At 42.8% G+C, this 21,139-nt stretch overlaps 1 protein-coding gene across 1 annotated transcript in view; it reads right to left on the minus strand.

Moving 5' to 3' along the window:
* Nucleotides 1-20,834, minus strand: part of LOC310795707 (PDZ and LIM domain protein 5-like) — an 87,894-nt gene extending 67,060 nt beyond the window's left edge. Inside the window, exons 1-2 of the mRNA XM_083657775.1 lie at nucleotides 20,750-20,834; nucleotides 11,002-11,107 (exon numbers count right to left, since the gene is read on the minus strand). Of these exons, the coding sequence (XP_083513901.1) occupies nucleotides 11,002-11,100 (99 nt within the window). The 5' untranslated portion in view covers nucleotides 11,101-11,107; nucleotides 20,750-20,834. The remainder of the gene's footprint in view (nucleotides 1-11,001; nucleotides 11,108-20,749) is intronic.
* Nucleotides 20,835-21,139: the final 305 nt, after the last annotated feature.

The raw sequence follows: 21,139 nt of genomic DNA on the forward strand, positions 1-21,139 counted from the left end.
GCAAAAGCGATGGTTCTGGATGTCAAAGCAGGGCAGACCACATTATTCTTTATCAGTAGCTATACACACGACCACATAGCAAATTCAGCAGGTCGCATGAGAGAAACAAGGAGAATGTATGTAAATGACTGCTGCTGGTGAGTAAAGTAGCCTATTATGTTAGATCAAATAGCCCGGTGGAAGAATGATTCCGAGCAGATCAAATGCACAGGCCTCACAAAAGCTGCAGCAGCTGTCCCAGGTTCTGATTGCAAACCCACTAAAAATAGCTCTGCCATGGTTCTGCTCCATTCAGCTCTAATAATGAACCCAAAGAATGCATGTCCACATTGACAAATCACTTAGCGTAAAATTACGTGTTAAATTACCATCAAATACTCCGAAACAATGTTCTCATCTAGCAAGTTGACTTTTAGGCAGACATACTGTAGATTGAATTTGCATTTAGGCTATGAGCACCGCATGTAATCTAAGATAGTACATAATGTCATGTTTTTGGATTAGTACTGCAACGATTAGTCGACATAATCTACACAATATATTACCATATTATGCAAATTAATTGCTGTGGACTTATTATTTTATCTTAAAGGGACATCCCACCGAAAAACAATGCTGATTTATTTTGCCCATAATCTCACACACATATCTGAAAATGGTAAACAGTTTTGCAGGCATTCAATGACATCACTGGTCCACAACTTAACTCAAATCAACGCTCGATAACTCTATTAAACGAATGCCTGCTAAACTGTTTACGGTTTATATATTCTGGCTCTGGGGCATCGATGACAATAAGAATACTCTGTGTCTATTGGATCCTCCTCTCTAACAAAATGGTCCTAATACACAAAAGACTCTCAACCGCTAAGGTACGAGTGCTGTATGGGTGATCTGTGGGCTCAGCAGATACACCACTACTGTAGATCCCACCTCTTTGTGAGTGACAGGATGCTCACCACATGAGAAGAGAGCACACCAGGGGCAGCCTATCACAAACACACAGCTATAATTAGCTCACATAATGTTCAACCTATCACGTGCTACTAAATCAACAAACTGCATGGCACTGAGAGGAGGAAAGCTCCACTGTACTGTAGTGACCCCCCAACTGACCTACAGTAAAGACATACATTCATGTTAGTCATGTTTAAATTGCAGGAGCAATTGGTGGGTAATTATTCAGCACACACACAGCATGCCGTAAACCTATTGTTATTTTAGCTTTTCTTTATTTAAGTCCTGATTTATTTTACTTGCATGATATCTTCTCTGTTCGTCGGTCTGTCCTGCAGATGTTATTATTACATTGTTAAACTAATCCAATTTCCTGTGCGTACAGACTTATAATTAAGAGATTGACTTTCTGGTTTTGTTTAAATCAGAGTTCATAGCTTCTGGCTTCTGTCCTGTCCTGCAGAATGATATTTATGATGATGATGATTATTATTGTTATTGTTATTATTATTATTAATAATAATAATAATAATAATGTTATTAGTGTTGTTGTTGTTGTTTCACTAATGATTGTGTTCTGAGTGGAGGTTTCTTCCATGTGGAAGCAGGTCCAGCACGGCCTAAACAGAGAGCTGTAGGATCCACAGGTTACTGTGGCAGAGAGAGGCTGGCAGAGTGGGAACTCAGACACTCAATGAATGTACATAACAGTTTCCTTTCTCTGTAAGTCACGCATGAAATATCTAAACTACCTTCTAAATATTGGGAAAAGATCACAGGATTTTTACAGGATAGCACAGCATTTGGTTTCTCATTTCTCTCTTAATTATAGACTTATTTGCATTCTTCAGCTACAGCTATGCAAACAAACCAATTCCGGAGGTTTCCATCAGAAGGCAGTAAGGCAGGCTTCTGTACGTCCACAGTGTGACGTCCCATTCATCACCTCATTATGATTTATGGATCTAACTCCTCCTCGTGTTTTGGATTTATCGGTGTTATTACTAAGCAAATGCTACTGTAGTTAGTATGTCCTAGCATCAGAGAGACACACTACACCATGATACTCAACTTGCTTTGCCCGGGGGCCACTTTGGTGAAATGATAGAAGGCCAGGGTCCAGTTAATAAACAAACACATTTTTTTTTTTTGTAGCGGATTGTCAGCCGGAGTTTAGTCTGACAATGTTGTGCACACCGGATAGTTAGTTAGGTTAAGTACATACATAAGTGCCTGGGTAGCAAGCAGACGGCGGTATTTGACAATTTAGCAGCTAAATCATAGATTATTGAAAGATATTCCATATTTCCAAACTGAAATGCTATAACAGAAGTGGAGTATTGGCCAGAATGACATGAACATTTGGACACTTATTCAGCGGGTATCTTGCATGTTGCGTTCAGGTGCACTGTAAACATTTTTTTTTTTTTTTTTTGCAATTCCATCCCGGGCCACACAGGGGGCGCCCGCAGGCCGCATGTGGCCCGCGCGGGCCGCAAGTTGAGTATCACTGCACTACACCATTTCTGAACAGATATTGTGGACAATTACAGCCAGATCGAGGACATTCCAAAATACACCGATATTCCTCAAAATAGGCATCAGGATTACAGGCTGCGTCGCCATGCAGTCTCAGAGGAAGGTCAGTCCCTTAATTGAGTTAGTCGCTTGACTTAAGCGCATCATGTGCAATAGCCCCTGATTGTTTGCCTGGAAAGTAACTCTCCACGAGGAAATCACTCTAATCAATCCAACCTTTACAGTTTAATTACATTGTTGCGAGCTAATTGCACACATCGAACCAAAATAACGATCAGACATGCCTCAGCATCAGATACCCACCTACTCTACAGTGTGTGTGTGGTCTCTATGTAACCTTAGAATGTGTCTGTTGCCAGCTGTTTCCATATTATAGTCTAGAGGCACTTAATCTATGGTGCACTGAGAGATCTGACATATTCAACAAATATATATAATGTTTATATGCAAGAGGGTATACACAGACAGCATATCATCAAGTCTAAATGTATTTGAACCAAAGTCACACACTTATGAACTACACTGTATGATATTGCAGCTTATACGGCCACAACTCTTATCTTATAGTCAAAACATGGGGGGAATGATGACAGGGCTCTCCAATAGGAAATATGGCAATAATAGCCTGTGAGCCCTTGAACAAATAACAGAGAGAGTTGGGATGAGAGATTTGAGCAGACTGCTGAGTATCTGAAACGGGCCCGTCGGTGAACACACAAACAGATAAGCCTCGTGTACCAGCAGCTCACACAGGGTTGAGTTGACATAAACAGTTGATCTTACACTAACATTCCCTAGCTGAGAGGACAGAGGGCCTCATATAAGGGACGTGGCGTGCCATCCATGAACATGGGAATATATATATATATATATATATATATGAAGAGTTAATTTACAAATCAGGTAAACGCCACTCTTAAAATGAATAAACAACACCTGTTTGATACTCCCTGGAGTGCACATACAAAACATTTTTTTAGGTAATGTATGTGAAAATGACCAGATGAATATGTTTTAGTTGTGATTGCTAGTAAAAATGTACCAAAAATAAATAAATTACAATATAAATACATCAATATCTAATTTGAAACCATAAAAAATACAAACGGAGATACCTGTTTTTGCAAATTAACTCTTCATATATATATACAGTATATATATATATATATATATATATATATATATATATATATATTCCCATGTTCATGGCATCCTGGTGTGAGAGGATTTCAAATCAGATAATTAGACAAGAGGTAGAGTAGAATTCTTCTTAAGCGAGGCATTTTGTGGCATTTGCTGGTCATGTCCTGGGATGGAAATGTCTCCCAGGAATGTCACTAAGCAATAATGTGATGGAATGAGAAGGCGAGAGAGACTCGTGTCGGCTGGATCAGCGCTGCCACGACAAGCTCCAAGACCGCAGATGACTCAGCAAGACATCCAACGCTTTCATGGCCCATGAAGGAGCTACCCGCCACCCAGAACCCACCATGAAGGAGCTACCCGCCACCCAGAACCCACCATGAAGGAGCTACCCGCCACCCAGAACCCACCATGAAGGAGCTACCCGCCACCCAGAACCCACCATGAAGGAGGAGCTACCCGCCACCCAGAACCCACCATGAAGGAGGAGCTACCCGCCACCCAGAACCCACCATGAAGGAGCTACCCGCCACCCAGAACCCACCATGAAGGAGCTACCCGCCACCCAGAAGGCAGAACCCACCATGAAGGAGCTACCCGCCACCCAGAACCCACACAAAATGACTTGTCAAAACCAAGCGCAAGAGAGGTTGTCCTTGGCGATTTTATTGGGATACCCCAATCTGATATAGTTAAATATATGAAAACAATCTAATTGGAACTTCAACATTTCTTTGTTTACCAAGATTTCCATTGCCATTCTTCCCAAATAGGCAAGCTCTCAATCAATATACTTCGTATATTCTGATGTAGGTTTAATCACCTGCATCATACAGTATCACGTAAATACTACACTGCAGCATAAATGCCCTTCAGACCAGAGCAATTTAGAGCGAGAGTGGCGTCAGCTGCGGAGGACCAAAATGCGTGACTCATTAGCCAATGAACAGCCAGGAAGGGGTCTCGCGCTACTTTTGCATGCTAAAATAAAGCTGATAATATACAATTTGATTCAAGAACAAAAAAAAACTTTCAGAGTACAACACAAACTGACCATTTTGCTGCAACTCGACAGTGCTGCTTAATCCAGGAGCTTACTTCCTGGAACTCTTGAGAGTAAAAAACTGGTCCATTGGAGTGAATGGAGATGTCGCGACTCTTCTATATATATATATAGTGTAGCCCCGCCCCCCGCAGGTAATCAGTGTTCAGAAATTCTACCTTGGTGTTCTGAAAAGGTCATCTACAGTATGAAGAAAGGGGCAGGGGCCAATTTGTAAGCTGTAAATGTTTGTGGTACAAATAACTTCCCCAAAAAGATAGGATCCTTATCTTCTTTAGGGCCTCTATACTACAGTATCGGTTACTCTTGTCTAACTGTGCCCTTCCACATGTCCTCCTGCCGCCACAACACCGGTGTCACAGCCAACTCCATTAGACCACTAGACCACTTCACATGCCCGGCCTAAGTAGGGCTTACCATGCAAACGCTCAGAGATCACTTCCAAACACATCCAAGCCAGCATGCTGCTGTGTGTCTGTCCACCGTGGGATAAACAGAAGCACATGTCCAGAGGTCACACAAGTCCCTGTAAAAAAAAAAAAGGCCTAAACTTGAGTGTTTCATATGCTTATTATAAATACTCTGAAAAGAGCCACGCCTCCTCCGGCCCCAGAACCACACTCAGAACCGCTGCAGTGACACTCGCACCCTATTTGGACGGATCATCGTACCACACACGACCGGTCAACCGTGCAGCCTCGTAAAGCGAAAAATACCTCGAGTCACACAGCCTTCTCGAAAAAGAATCTAGCAAAAGAGACCCGACAAATGAGAGAAAGTAGTTATTGTTGTACTAGTATTTTGTTCATTATGTAATGATGTTGGATGTATGTTATGCTCAGTGGGCCTGGGTCTACTCTATACATAGGTGTGGCAGACGCTGGTTCCCTGCTGGTGGGTACAACAATTAAGTTGTTCCATTCCAGATCATTGCGTTATCTTTTGACTACGGCCAAAGCACAGTTTCACACCGACGGCAGCTGAAAGGGTGGCGCTTAAAATCACAATCGCTCGGTCTCTGTCTCTCTCTTTCACACACACACACACACACACACACACACACACACACACACACACACACACACACACACACACACACATACACACGCATGCACGCAGGCACACATGCAAACACACGCCCGCACGCACTCACAGTCTGTGTCCCTGTGGTGAGGAAGACATGGGTAAAAACAAAGCTTCCAGCAGGCGCTGAGTGATCCGGTGTACGTACTGGTTCTGGGTGAGCCACCACCACCACCACCCTGTGATTATGGCGTCTTTGGCTCTGTCCAATGGCTTTGTTTGACCCACAGGGATTGAGGACAAACATAATGAACACTATAACATGTCTCATCTACTATCCTATGGTACCAATAGAGACACTGCGTAACGCGTCATCATTCAGAAACCACGCCCCAAAATGGGGGAAAACAGAAACCCCCCCTCCAATCCTGGCGTTCTCCTATGTCGCGTGCATGGTTGCGTGTTGCACAAAAAGATTGTTTCTACGGAAGATGAACACTCCAACTTACTTCCTTGACAGCTAGATCCACATTTTTCTTCTTACCAATTCTCAATGGCTTCCTTGTTTTGCTCAGGAGTACAAAAAAACTTTAACTGGCGATTTTTTACATTTGTTGTCTGCGCAGCCCCACCACACAACAGCTTTTAGCTAGGTTTAATTCAAGGAAAATGACGCTGGTGTGTGGAAATGAACGGAGCTTTTCATAACATCCACAACTGCTTGTACTGTAGGATGTATGAGGGCTTTCCCTTTCAGTTAGAGATGGAACGATATGAAAATCTCATATCACGATTATAGTGACCGAAATTATCGCAGTTATCAGTATTATCACGGTTTGTTAAAATGTGCTGAAAATGTTCAAAAAGTACTAATACACTCACGGAAATCATTTCACCAAGTTTTATATTGAAAACTCAGACCCAAAAAGGATTGATACACTCACTGAAGTAGTTTCTACAAGGCTGCACGTTTGCATCTGGGAGACGTTTGCCAACTTTGGTTGATGATGGACAGTATTTACCATGTTTTTCAAAGCACTGTAATCATGGTAACACGGTAATCACAGTACCACGGTTTTAATGATAATGACAATTTGAAACGGTACGGTTATCGTAAGGAATTTGATCACGTTATCATTAACGTTCCCTTCCCTCCAAAACCATCCAGAGACTTCAGTATGTCCAAAACTGTGCCGCCCGGATTCTCACAAAAACACGCAAGTCAGAGCACATCACCCCGGTTCTGCACTCCCTTCACTGGCTCCCAGTTAACCACCGCATCACCTACAAACTTCTCCTGTTAACATACAAGGCCATTCATCACACTGCTCCAACCTACCTCCAAGATCTACTCACCCCTCAATCCTCACTCCGGACACTCAGATCATGCAGCTCCAACCTCCTTTCTGTCCCTATAGGACCAAACTCACAAGCATGGGTGACCGTGCCTTCTCCTCACTGGGCCCCCGGCTGTGGAATCAGCTCCCAGGACCACTCAGGGCTACAGACTCCTTTGACGTTTTTAAATCAAAACTCAAAACCCACTTATTTATCTTAGCTTTCCCCTAGGGTCCTCCCTCTCTCTTTACACGTGTTATGTTTTTATGTTTTTATCCTTTTATCTTTTTATTCTTTTAGTAGCTGTTTCTTTATATTTATTTTTTTATTTTTCCCTGTTTGATTGCTTGATTGTTTTTATCATGCATCTGTAAAGCACCTTGTGAAGTCCTTGGATTTTAAAGTGTGCTATATAAATTGAATTTATTATTATTATTATTAAAACCGGTTAACGTTACATCCCTACTTTGTGAAAAAAATCTCTACAGCGGCAAGACAGGTATGTGTGTGTTCCATCTGCAACCTATGATTAGAGGGATGCGGTGCACGTTTTGCTGCCTCATGTGTACCGCGATTCAATTTTGCACAACTAGCACCAGGCTGTAAAAAGAAATAGCTGCATGAACTTGACTTCTGTGCTTTTGGCTGTAACTCAGTAAGCAGGCTTATTCCACACAGCAGCGTCCAAGTTTATACAGTGCAAATCATGGTCACATCCTGGGGATGCACTGGTGAAATATATCACACGGCTCCATACTGAAGTTCTCCATTCTCCACGCTACATCAGTGAAGTCCTTCAGGACCGCCTGTTCATCCAGACACAGCGGCTTTTTGCCGCGGACGGACGTGCAACAGCTGCATGAGTCGTCTCCTTCTTTCCAACGGGTTTCCCCCAAAAGTAATATCGGAAGCATTGCGTTTTGTATTGCAATGTGGTCGAGCAGAATCATGGCTGTAGTTCTTTGGGTGAAATTATGACGGCTGTCAGTTAAGATTGTTCATAAAACGATGTAAATTCTTACTGAAGTTAGGGATGGGGCCGATCCGATCCAATATCGGTATCGGGTGCCGATATGGCACTAATTCACGGATCGGATCGGATCGGAAATGGGGGGGGTGGGGGGGTGGGATTTTTTTTTTTTTGCAATTCCAGTGCACAGCTGGCCGTAATTTGTATAATAATGTATAATAGTATCCTTCTTTGCCTTGTATATTTTCTTAATTTGGTCTGCTTTTTGCAAGGTATATTTAAAAAAAAACTTTAATTGGCCAAATCTTTGCCTATACTGTATATTCAAGAAAAATATTGGTATCGGCATAATATCGGTATCGGCAGATATCCAAATTCAGGTATCGGAATTGTGAAAAAAGTGGATCGGTGCATCCCTAACTGAAGTTTGTATTATGTATTTGTACAGGACTCTGTTCACAAGGATACGTCTACAAACAGACAGACAGACACACGTCACCATGACAACATACCATGTAGCCTACCCTGGTGGTGGGAAATAACAATTGTTTGATAAGTTATGCTGGCCTTTTCATATTCAAAACTATATCCCAGCACAGCACACTGAGCACAGTAGGTCATATTTCTACATGAGAAAATGTTCTTCTCATCTTCATACCAAATTCATACACAAACAAAGAAAGGGACCTTGCACATGACATGGACATTTCACTTTTATAACAGGAACTAGTAGGAAGTGGATCTCTGCTAAAGCCATCAGGTCACAGCGAGAGCACACAGACTGCACTGGCCGAGGACAAGCTGCCCACTTCAGAAACAAACGCTTCAGCTAAACATGTGGAAAAATCATGTCAACCGAAATGCACATATATACTAGGGATGTAACGATAACCGGTTTTAATGATAACCGTAATAGAATTCCTTACAATAACCGTACCGTTTCAAATTTTCATTATCATTAAAACCGTGGTACCGTGATTACCGTGGTACCGTGATTACAGTGCTTTGAAAAACATGGTAAATACTGTCCATCATCAACCAAAGTTGGCAACAGTCTCCCAGATGCAAACGTGCAGCCTTGGAGAAATCATTTCAGTGAGCGTATCAATCCTTTTTGGGTCTGAGTTTTCAATAGAAGATGTTGTAAAATGATTTCAGTGAGTCTCTCAGTACTTTTTGAACATTTTCAGCAATTTTTTACGAATACCGTGATAATACGATAACCGTGATCATTTTGGTCACGATAATCGTGATCTGAAATTTTCATACCGTTACATCTCTAATATATACATATTTATATATGCATATCTATATCTATATCTATATCTATATCTATATCTATATCTATACATACATACATACATACATACATACATACATACATCCATACATATACAAACAATATTTTTTTTTTACACATAATCCCCTCACACCATGAAAATAAAGGCTGGGCCAATATCATGAGCAGGCCCATTTTCCAAGCACTGACTGGACCCTCCAGCAACTCCTCTAGTCCAGCAGGTCTTCAGAGATATCTTCAGAGAATCTGCTCAGCCAGAGCCAAACCCCAGTCTGGATTTATGAGCCCCCAGCTCCCAAATCCTTGTGACAGAAGCAGTTCTGCTACGTGGGGTTCCAGACAGTAAGATGGCCCATTCAAGAGAGGTGAACCTGATAGGTCAACTGCAAACAGACACTGAGCCTGGCCTCCACTCGAGGAAAGAGCCATGACACTGAAGACTAGCTACAGCTACAGCTGTATCTCTCCTCTGAATGACCAAATAAGTAACAGCAGATATCAGCAGATACCACAGGGATACATCATACAATGCATATTTGTAGGCCAACTCAGCTACTCATGCTAGTTCCCGGTTCTCTAAAAATCTGTAGGATTTTTGGGGGATTTCAGTCATGAAATAAGGTCATGAAATCAGATCATTTTTTAGATTATCTTACTGAACACAAAGTTTGCTTTTTCATCAACTTTTGTTAACCACTAACCTTATTTCAAGCATTTAACCCAAATCCCCCATACAAAAACCCCATTGACTTTTAGATGAAGTGCTAACATCCAGGTCTTCCGGACCCATTCCTGCAGGACTCGATCAATTATTATATTCATGCTCAAAATATATACTGAAAGCGAACTCCGGGTTCTTCGAATTGTTGTACTGTGTCGTGGTTATGATTCAGTCATGTCACATCATCATCATGTCATCATCATGTCATCATCATCGTGTCATCATCGTGCCATAGCTGTGACGGGACAGTGACATCATCATCATGTCATCATGGTGTCATCATAGCTGTGACGGGACAGTGACATCATCATCATGTCATCATCGTGTCATCATCGTGTCATCATCGTGCCATAGCTGTGACGGGACAGTGACATCATCATCGTGTCATCATCGTGTCATAGCTGTGACGGGACAGTGCATGGGGGCACTGAGTGACACGGGGGCCATGAACTTGGTTTTAGAAGGTGTCTAAAAGCAGCAATGAGTGTGACACAGGAGATGGATGGCAGCACGCGCGCTTTCACCACTGACCAGGCGGGGGACATAGTGAGAATGAGTAGCATTCTTCCGAGGTGAATAACATGGAGCGCGACGGGAACACGAGTGGTGTGTGTGTGTGTGTGTGATGTGCGTGTGCATGTGTGTGTGTGTGTGTGTGTGTGTATGTGTGTGTGCGTGTGTGTGTGTATGTGTGTGTGTGTGTGTGTGTGTGATGTGCGTGTGATGTGCATGTGCGTGTGTGTGTGATGTGCGTGTGATGTGCATGTGTGTGTGTGTGTGTGTGATGTGCGTGTGCGTGTGTATGTGTGTGTGTGTGTGTGACGTGCGTGTGCGTGTATGTGTGTGTGTGTGTGATGTGCGTGTGTGTGTGTGTATGTGTGTGTGTGGGTCAGAGAATGTGTGTGTGTGCGTGTGTGTGTGTGTGTGTGTGTGTGTGTCAGACTCACCCGTGAGATGGTGAGAGGGAGACAGAAGTCCTTCCCTCCTTGCAGCCTGAAGCCCCAGGGGGCGGGTCCAGCCAGGGAGACACTGTAGTTTTTGCTCATGATTCACCTGGAGACAGAAAATAGAGCGTTTTTGGACTCTACTGTGTCACGATACTGTCATTTCTACTTCGATACCGATACCCAGGAAAATATCGATACTCGATACCATTTTCGATACCATAGGAAGGGGGATGATGACGACACATCAATAGGCATAAAAATAAAGTTAGACAGATGGACGGACGGACAGACGCACACTTCTCCATAATCTAGACCTGATCAAACTTTGAATTTAGACGGCAGATTAGCCCTGCTCTAGCCATCAGAACACGTTTAGCTTGTTAAAGCAACAGATACCCAATGATAGGGAAAATCAGTGATTCTTCATTAAAAAAAGCACTGATGGTATCAAAACTGTTGCAAATGAGTATTGTATCCATTTCAAATTTTTAGTATTGATACTTTCGATACTTGTTGCAAATGAGTATTGTATCCATTAAAAAATATATATTGATACTTTCGATACTACCGATACCTGTTGCAAATGATTATTGTATCCATTTCAAATGTTTAGTATTGATACTTTCGATACCTGTTGCAAATGATTATTGTATCCATTTCAAATGTTTAGTATTGATACTACCGATACCTGTTGCAAATGATTATTGTATCCATTTCAAATGTTTAGTATTGATACTACCGATACCTGTTGCAAATGAGTATTGTATCCATTTCAAATTTTTAGTATTGATACTTTCGATACTTGTTGCAAATGAGTATTGTATCCATTAAAAAATATATATTGATACTTTCGATACTACCGATACCTGTTGCAAATGATTATTGTATCCATTTCAAATGTTTAGTATTGATACTTTCGATACCTGTTGCAAATGATTATTGTATCCATTTCAAATGTTTAGTATTGATACTTTCGATACCTGTTGCAAATGAGTATTGTATCCATTTCAAATGTTCAGTATTGATAATTTTCGATACTCTCGACAACCCTACTGTGCATACAGCCATATCCATAATTTGATATGTTCCAACATGAAACAGAGCCCATACTAAGAGAACAAATGGAAACAGACAGGGAGAGAAGAAGAGAACAGAAACAGACAGGGGGGCAAAGAAGGCCGGGAGGTAAAAATAGTGCAAAGGACCATATATACAGTTAGATGAGGTCACACACAATGGTGTGTGTGTGTGTGTGTGTGTGTGTGTGTGTGTGTGTGTGTGTAGCCAAGTAGCCTGGCATGCAGCCAAGTGTTTTTACTCAGGAGGTTACGAAGGATGACTATTTCCAAGGCAGAGCACTGTGTGCTGTACGTGCTGAACCCAAACAGAAGCATCCCGCCTCAGACAGGCTGAGATTAATTTAAATACCATTCTAACATGATGAAACACAATTAGGTGTACCGCTGCTTGTCTGTCATCACCGCCTGGCGTACGATTTTATTAGTTCTTAAACACTTTTCATGTTTTCTCTAGAGCCCGACCGATACTGGATGTTTGAGGCCGATACACCGATATTAGGGAGTAAACAAATTCCGATATCGATATATCGGCCAATATTCTTATATTATATATACAATATATTACACAATGTTTTTGCAATGATCCCTCAAATATCAAACACTTGACAAAGATATGACTTGAGATATGTAACGTAGGGAGGATATTTTACAGCTTTATTGTCCAAAAGTACATCAATGCAATGAAAAAGTAAACTTCACTGGGAATTTAATAATTCTAAATAACTAGAAATAGAAAAACACAAATAGAACAAATCTAAAATATAACTTGAGTTAAGAAAAATATCATGACATGCTGTCTATAACTTAAAAAATAGAAAATAAAAGAATATCGGCAATATCGGCCAACATATCGGCCGATACCGATATATCGGTTATTGGCCAATATTGGCCGATAATATCGGTGGACTGATATATCGGTCGGGCTCTAGTTTTCTCCCAAATTGTACTGGCTGTCCTGGTCATTGCTCCATGCGCCCACTTTGCCGATCTGGGGAGAGTTGTAGACTAGCACATACTTCCTCCTATACATGTGCAGTTGCCAGCTGCTACCTGACAGTGAGGAGTTTCACCAGCAAGAACGTGGCACGTGGGAGGATCACACTATTCCCCCCAGTTCCCCTCCCCCTGAACAGGGGCCCCCGACCGACCGGAGGAGGCAGTGGTGCAGCACCCCAGCACACATACCCTTAATCTGGCATCCCACGCGCAGAGATTGTGCCTGTATGGCCGTCCGACCAAGCCGGAGGCAACACGGGGGCTCGAACCTGCGACCCTCGTCTTGGTAGGGCAGGGAATCTACCACTGCACTTCCCAGATGCCCTAGGTCTGTGCTTTACTGTACTTTATACTTTATCACACTGAAACTATCGAGATTCAAGTTACATCACTGTGTTTGTAACCCTCATGTCCACAAACCAGCCTTTCTGCAAGTCCGAGGCAATGCTACTTTATGAGGGTAATATTCAGTAATACTGTGTCCTCAGGGACCAGGAGAAGAAGTGAGAGGTGTAAGGTCAAGGTCAAAGGTCACAGGTGAAGCAATAGAGCAGTACACTAGGCTAACCTTGAGCGGGGTCGATCAACTTTAAAATGGACACAGTGGACTGAGAGGAGAGGAATCTAACAATAAACCACAGTAGTTGTAAATAAAGTTGTATTACTGACATGCAAGCCCTTCTGTACCTACAAAGAATGCACTTTACACTGTGAACTGCAGCTGTACTTTGGACTTATCCTGTCAGTTTCCCTTCACTAAACTCAGCACCTCTAACAAAGCTACCCTGACTGAAACAAACACATTACAGTACAGGCTAACAGAGCTACCCAGACTGAAACAAACACAGTACAGTACAGGCTAACAAAGCTATCCCAACTGAAACAAACACAGTACAGGCTAACAAAGCTATCCAGACTGAAACAAACACATTTAAAGTACAGGCTAACAGAGGAGCTATCCCAACTGAAACAAACACATTACAGTACAGGCTAACAGAGGAGCTATCCCAACTGAAACAAACACAGTACAGTACAGGCTAACAGAGGAGCTATCCCAACTGAAACAAACACAGTACAGTACAGGCTAACAGAGGAGCTATCCCAACTGAAACAAACACATTACAGTACAGGCTAACAGAGGAGCTATCCCAACTGAAACAAACACAGTACAGGCTAACAGAGCAGACTGAAACAAACACATTACAGTGCATGCTGGAGCTGTTACATTTCCCAACACATTCTACAACCATTTTCCTTGTGTTCCTTCCTCAGTACACCTCTGTTTCAGGCCCAAAACAATAGCTTGCATCTCATAGCTTCATGCTTAGTTGTGCCAGGCTGGTTGAATCGTGGCATAGCTTTACACACATCCAGATAATGTATAGGTGGGAATCACCAGATACCCCACGATACGATATTATCACGATACTTAAGTCACGATACGATATTATTGCGATATGCTAGTATTGCGATATATTGAGTATTGCGAATTGCGATATTGCGGTATATTGTGATTTATCACCTTTTTTCAACTGCAAATGATGTCCCCAAAGGAAAAAACTTTCTCAACATGTGTTTTATCTAATGAGATAAAGTTTCTAGTCTGTTCATCTCACTTCAATCATTTTTATTGCAGCAAAATGAGATTGTCAAGCAGACAGACTGACCAACACTGTTATAAAAAACCTGTCATAAATGTTGCATGCACTTGACATTTTGTATAATAAAATACCACGATACTTGGCATTCGATACGATACGATATATTGCCCACAAAATATTGCGATACTATAGGCTACTGTATCGATTTCGCCCCCTATACAAGAGGTATAATATACCTTCCATTTTACCCACTGAATTATTGGCATTCATCTCCCCATCAAGAGATTATCCAGTAATGTTGCTTCAACTAAACTAGAAATATGGCGCGCTTCACGCGCTCATTGCTAGCGTGCGCGTGCTCGCCTGCGCCGGGCGGAGGGGCCGCCCGCTCCGCCGTACAACCAGATAAGGTTCTATGGTGTTCTATACCAGGGATACTCAACTTGCTTTGTCCGTGGGCCACTTTCGTGAAATGATAGAAGGCCAGGGGCCAGTTAATAAACAAACAATATACATTTAGTTAGGTTAAGTACATACAGTACATAAGTGCCTGGGTAGCGAGCAGACGGCGGTATTTGACAAATTTCGCAGCTAAATCATAGATTATTGAAAGATATTCCATATTCCAGACTGAAATGTTATAACAGAAGTAGAGTATTGTGCCAGAATGACATGAACAGTTGGACACTTATTCAGCGGGTATCTTGCATGTTGCGTTCAGGTGCACTGTAAAAAAAAAAATGAAAAAAAAAAAATGTTGCAATTCCATCGCGGGCCACACAGGGGGCCCCTTCAGTCTATCAGCCTCAAGCTCATGTCTGCGTTTCAGACTTAGCCCGTTTAAGAGGCTGGAGGAACCTGGTCATAAAATGTCCCGGGCCTTTCACATCTCGCTAAAAACCCTTATTAGTCGCCGTGTAATAGAGTGAGGGGCGTGGCCTTGCTTCAAACAAACCCATGTCGTAAAGCTGTTAGGCTGCCTGCTGCTGCTTACCCAGGCTGGTGGAGGACAGGAACACAGCAGAGAGAGACACACCCTGACTTGTTAGAACTCGGTCCCGATTCAGTGCCAACTAAACACTTTTCATTGGGAGTCAGAACCGCCTGGTACTGCAGTTATTTTTTCAAACACCTCACTGGATGGAATTTACTACCGCCTTTATTGCCCTGGGGAGTGGATAGAAAATAAATACCCGCTGTGTCCTGAGTACACTCATGTGCAGCATGCAAATTAAAGGGACAGTTCCAATAGTGAGCCGTAGCGAAAGCGTGGAGTCCAATGTGTCACGCACGATTGAGTTTCACCGCTCTCAGGCCCTGTCTGTCTGTATTGCATTCCCTATATCAGCTGAATTGAAGTTGACGCTGTGGAAATTCAGAACAAGCAGCTCATTGGAGGAGACACAAGTTAACTGTCGTCAAAGTCAATCTTGATTTTTCATTCAGAGAAAAAACACTGCCGGTATCGATACCGTTGCAAATGAGTAGTATTGTTGTATCAGTTTATCATTTTTAGTATTGATACTTATCGATACTATCGATACTTTTGGCAACCCTATTTGGTTGGTGTGCAGGCATGTGGGCCTGGTGTGAGTATTCACAGAGTAATACAATACCTAGCTCTATTTTATTGTTCTATTGTCTATTCTCTTATAATGTCTCTATGTTATATTTTCCCGTACCTGAGTGTGAGCAAATGTATCATCACTCCATTTCCCCTCAATAACATTTTTCTGGTTCTGGTTCTGATTCTGCAGTCAGTCCGTCTCTTTATCTATCAGTGTGTGTCTGCAGCACACATTCAGATCACGTGGGAATACATCACCTCTGGCCTATATATTCAACAGGATGTTGACATGAAAACATGATGTCAGACAGAGACTGACCTGGAGCATTATATACATATATATATATATATATAATCTCACATGATGTCAGTTTCAGTCACATGATGAAGAAGTAAGGACACTTTAGAAACTCACACAAAGGTGAGACTGCTGTTGAACAAGTAGATGCATGGTTCTGATTACACCAATGTTGACTTTAGAGGTGAACAAAGAACCAGAAAAGTAAGACTCAAACTGATGATGTAATGAGGTATACACCAGATCGGCAATACATCATTTTGTAGGCGGCTGCTGGCGTCACATGTTCCCGCCCCCTTTTAGGGGTAAAATAGCACTACCAAAAAGAAATTATAGAAAAATAACAGAATCAATCTAATTTATTAATGACCCCAAAACACCATGACATGACATTACAACTCAGCCACACAATGTGCAAGATACATGGGAAATATGACTTTGACCCATCTAAAATCATGTGACTCATGACCCGTCTCTGATCTGGTTCCGGTGTCCGCCTGTTGCTAATTTAGTCTTCCGACATGAAATGCTGTTGTAGTGGAGCCCAGCGTCGTTGTAGGCTACTTGGCTCGGGGCTGTAATGTAAATATGTGACATGAGTCACATGATTTTAGATGGGTCAAAGTCATATTTCCAGTGTATCTCGCTCATTCTATGGCCAGACAAAAATGAACATCATACTGTATTGCTGAAGACATGAATCTGGTGATTGAGACCATAAACTCGTTAAGAAAGTGTTTACTGGGGCCATAAGTGGCATCACCCCCTGCAGGCCATTCGAAAGAATGCAGGTTGAAGTGACTTCCCCATTGGCTTCACAAACGGTGCTAATAGCTAGCCCCTTGTTCAGGACGGACAGTTTCAGACTGATGACAACAGCAGTTTGTATGAACTTTGGCTTTGGAAGGGTGTTGATGCTAGAATGGATCGGCCAGAGGGACCTATAACACTGCCTCTGACCCTAACCCCGACCAATCATCACTCCAGTCCTCACGACTAAACCCAGCCCCTCAACCCAACCAATCATCACTCCTCATGTGTTGATGTCCCTCCGGCTGATCCAGAAACATGTCATTTAGAGGTTGTAAGTCGTCAATCATGCTGTCACAAAGCTCTACTACGGTGACCTGTTAGTGCGCCCTCGGGGCCACCACAGCACTGCCTGCTGCACACGTTGACAGTTGTACCTGACAGACACGCCCCCCCACACACACACACACAGACACGCACGCACACACACACACACACACACACACACACGCACACACACACACACGCACGCACACACACGCCAAATCAGATGGCGAGCCCACAGGCCTTCTCATCATCACACCTGGCGTAACAGCTCTTTAAAGAGGCCAGTGGAAGCGACACCGACGAGAGTGTGCTGCAGGGGGAGGGAGGGATGAAATCATCTGTTAAGGTGATGGGGGGGGGGGGGGGGGGGCGGTGGGGGCGCAGGTGAGGTGGGGGTTGGGGTGCACACCTGGAAAGCACCCAGCCAATATCTATATTTCATACACTCTCACAAAACATACAGAAAACACACACACACACACACACACACACACACACAAACGTACACACCGAAATATGTAAGTCTATAATAAGACAGCGACTAATTAAAGGCAGCTGTCTCCCTCTTGGAGGTGACCTGCGGTCGAGGTGAGCCAAGAACGCTTGAGGTTCAGGGGGGAAATTACAAGGTACACAACCGCAAAGTACACTGTCACCAAGTGATTCAGCACACTCTGTTATTAATCTCTCCAAATTAAAACGTTATTTAACGATAAGGGCAGTACAACTATAGGGTGGCCAAAAGTATTGATAGTATAACAAATTTGAAACGGATACAATACTCATTTGCAACAGGTATATCGATAGTATCGATAAGTATCAATACGGAAAATTTGAAATACAATACTCATTCGCATTTGTAATCGATAGCAGCAGTGCTACCTCTTAATGAAAAATCAAACAGTTTTGCCTCACTATCATTGGGGGGTACCTGGTCCTTCAACATGCTAGAAGAGTTCTGATAGGCTGATGACTATAGCAGGGGGTAATCTGCGGCCTATGGAGAAGCGCACATCTGTCTGTCCATCTATCTTTATTTTTACAAGCCTCTTGATGTGTTGTTGTCATTTACCCCCCGCGGTATCGAAAATGCTATCGAGCATCGATATTTCCCCGGGTATCGGTATCAAAGTTAGAAATGCTAGTATCGTGACACCCCCTAACTATAACAGGGCTTAATAGAACACAAGTCGATGATGTCACAGTGTCAAAAAGACACACCATAGCAATACAGTCATGCGTACTTTCCTATGACTCCGATACAGCTGTACCACCAAAACGCTGCAGAAACCAAAGCCACAAATACCAACTGCTGCCCTAACCTCTAAATAAAGAAGTCAACGTTACGAGGTGCGACTTTGAGTCACACAGACCATGACATCGTTCGCACCACTTCGTTTTGACTCACCACCCTCTGCACTGACAACACACTTTTCCCTGGGTGGACGAGTCGACGTGCGGAAGAGAGATCACGAAAAATGCAAAGACCACTCACTGAGCTCATGGCTTCGGGGCATGTTTTCTTTGCTTGAAAAAGCACCCAATTATCCACTTAGAGGGAGATGAACCCTTGAACAGTTACAATGCATGGAATTGCTCTGTTATAAATACATTCCGTTTAATCGCCCACTGGCACATCTATGTGAAGATAATATATAGGAGGTATAAGTCACAACTTCATACCAATTTAAAATGTCTGAATTCAATTTGGCACAGCCATAGCAGACCCACCACACACGTGTGTCGCATTTCTTATGTCAATATGGAGAGAAGACGTAGTGAAGCTCTTCTCGTGCCCCTGCTTGTTCTCGGGCCGTAATGATATCATGCGCAGACATGAGGAGACACTCCTTTCAGTGTTCCCACATCAACACAACTGTGAAGCTATGCTCTCTATAGGAGAATTATGGTTATTTTCAAGTCAATGTTAACTTATACAGCCCTTCATCACCGTCATATGACATGCCTATAGGCCAGTGATACTCAACTTGCGGCCCGCGGGCCACATGCGTTTTTTTTTTTTTTTACAGTGCACCTGAAGGCAACATGCAAGATACCCGCTGAATAAGTGTCCAAATGTTCATGTCATCCTGGCCAATACTCCACTTCTGTTATGGCATTTCAGTCTGGAATATGGAATATATTTCAATAACCTATGATTTAGCTGCTTGCTACCCAGGCACTTGTGTATGTACTTAACCGAACTAACTCTTAACCTAACTAACTACACAACACAACACAACATTGTCAGACTAAACTCCGGCTGACACCCCAAAAACCTACAATCCGCTACAGAAAAATGTATATTGTTTGTTTATTAACTGGCCCCTGTAGCCTTCTATCATTTCATGAAAGTGGCCCCCGGGCAAAGCAAGTTGAGTATCCCCTCCCATCAAACCTATACTCACAGTCACACCTATGGGCGATTTGGAGGTTCCAGTTCACCTGACCTGCATGTCTTTGGAGGAAATCTGAGTGGACTGGGCCCCAGATTCGAACCTTCTGCAACCTGGTTCCTGGCTTTTTGACATTGGTTGGTTACAAAATATTGCTAATTAGGCTACATGTACATCCACATGGTCTTTAGCGTTAGTAACCATGTTGTGTGGGGTAAAAAAAACAAAACACCTGTATCTGTACAAAATATGTATGGCAAAAATGTCATTTCAAATGTTTACTTTGGATCAAATAAAATAAAATCCTCATCTGGACCACTGGAAATAATATCCGTCTCGGGGGAATTTGTAGCAAAATATAATTTAACACTTTCGCTTAAAATCATGTGTTTCCAAGTGGGCTCCTCGAGTTTTTCTTTGCTCGTGGAAGTGGGTGTGACAAACATTAGGCTACATTATTGTCTGACATTATTATGGTTTATCCCGTTGACTTTAATTTATTGTTGATTTAGAATCAATATTATCACTTTACTTGTGTAACGCTTTGCTTTGAGGTGTAACTGTTGTTGTAACAAACAGCTTATTAGCCTATCAGCTATGCGTATCTCTTGTCGCGTTTTTAATTGAAAGGTGAACCTAACAGGCAGCAGAGAAGTTAAGAAAAAGAATAAAACCCCATAACTGAAGTAACTGTTATTATAGCCAGCAGGGTTCTAGTCAGGTGGAGGACTCACCTTGCTGTATGGAGCCGGGTCCGGTGTTCAGAGAGAGGAGCGTGCGGTGCGTTCTCGTCGTGCCTGCGAAGTGAACTGGAGGCTGGCTGTCACTGGACTGAGCGGAACTCAGACTTCCGCATTATAAAAGCCTGCCCCGTCTGGCTGCCTGCATGCCCGCCTGCTGCCGGTAGGGGGCTCAGAGCCGCGGCACTGCTGCTGTATATAGCTACGGTGTGACGGTGGGACTAGTGCAGGTGAGTTATATGAATGTAGTAGGGGAGACCGGGGTTGGTTATCACAGTGCATATTACAGCCAAACTAGAGGGCGCTGTTTCATCATGTTGATATTACATTACATCATTTAGCACAGTGGTTCTGGAATGGGGGTCCAGGGGGTCCCCAGCCAAA

This window comes from Poromitra crassiceps, assembly GCF_964638095.1.
Source record: "Poromitra crassiceps genome assembly, chromosome: 21".
Taxonomy (NCBI): domain Eukaryota; kingdom Metazoa; phylum Chordata; class Actinopteri; order Beryciformes; family Melamphaidae; genus Poromitra; species Poromitra crassiceps.